Genomic DNA, 1,195 nt, shown 5'->3' on the forward strand with positions numbered 1-1,195 from the left:
GCCCCACCCTTTAAAATGGCGGCCAACTAAACTTCGAACTACTATTCCTCGAACTAAACTTGGTTGTAAGACTTTCCTCGAACTTTACTCAAACTAGTCATGAGTTCTATTCACGTTACAGTTCCTATTGTGTTTTGGGGGCATCATCCTCCAGTACACGATATTACCTGTATGACCAGGTACAGAGCTTTGGATTTGATACTGATACTGACTTGTATTCAATCATAGGACAGAGGAAGATAAAGGAGTAGCTACTGGTACTAAAACGGGACAGATATGCATCTGGGACTTATACAGGAAGAGAATCAATGGAGAATTTGTGGTTAGACCATTCATCACTATCACTTAAAAGCCTTCTGTATCATTTTAATTAATGCCCACCACCATTTCCAATTAATGCCCATCCTTTTCTAGTTATGTCCGAGGCTATTATTACTAGGTATGCAGTCAAGTGTATTGTCTCTTGCTTTTGTTAAGAACTGGTCTGGAGACAGGGACAGGATTGTGAGTCTTAGTAAAAATGGGTGCGTTGATGTGGTAGGGGTGTGGCTAGTTATTAATGTTATATTAATAGGTGCATAGCATTGTGGGATGGTAAAGATGGGACGTGTCTTAAGACTGTTAATAATCTTGGAAATGGAATGCATTATGGAATAAAGGTAGTGGTAATATTAATGCAGCATTATGTAAATCATGGTTTCCCACATAAAATTGTGCTTGGTGAGCTAAACAGCGCAAGTACTATGGAGTAGCTTTAAAAATTTATTTAAAAATCTAATTTTTATCAGAGTCAGCTCAAACTTTCTACACAACATAAGTGCATGTATATGCATCAGAAAAATGATAAAAATGGAGAATTTTCTCCTTTTAAATTTTGGCAAAAATTTGGCTCAAGACCATGTTATAATACAGGGACTTTGACCTGGTTTTTGAGCAACATTCACATGTCAATTTTGATCACAATTAACTTAAACTTCCCCCTCTCTCTCTCTCTTTCTTTCCCTTTCTATTATTTCTAGTCAATAGCACGTCCTGCTATTAAAGAAACCTTGATTGCTGTTTGGGGACAATATCACAATATATTCATACTTGATCCTAATACACTGGAGGTATCATTATTAATTATTGTTGTTTTTATTTTCACTATTATCAAGAGTGGATAAATAAGGACTTACAGATTATTATTTGTTTATTT

General features: G+C 35.6%; 1 protein-coding gene across 1 annotated transcript; it reads left to right on the forward strand.

Annotated features, from left to right (window-relative positions):
• Positions 1-11: 11 nt before the first annotated feature.
• Positions 12-1,109, forward strand: LOC109593409 (WD repeat-containing protein 7-like; the record flags this gene model as incomplete). Its single annotated transcript, XM_020008500.1, has 5 exons — positions 12-179; positions 229-322; positions 415-524; positions 575-659; positions 1,020-1,109. Coding segments are annotated over exons 1-5 (459 nt in total), but the record flags the coding sequence as incomplete, so codon positions are not given.
• Between the last annotated feature and the right edge of the window lie 86 nt (positions 1,110-1,195).

Source organism: Amphimedon queenslandica, unplaced genomic scaffold (assembly GCF_000090795.2).
Source record: "Amphimedon queenslandica unplaced genomic scaffold, v1.1 AMPQUscaffold_1645_Cont26347, whole genome shotgun sequence".
NCBI lineage: Eukaryota > Metazoa > Porifera > Demospongiae > Haplosclerida > Niphatidae > Amphimedon > Amphimedon queenslandica.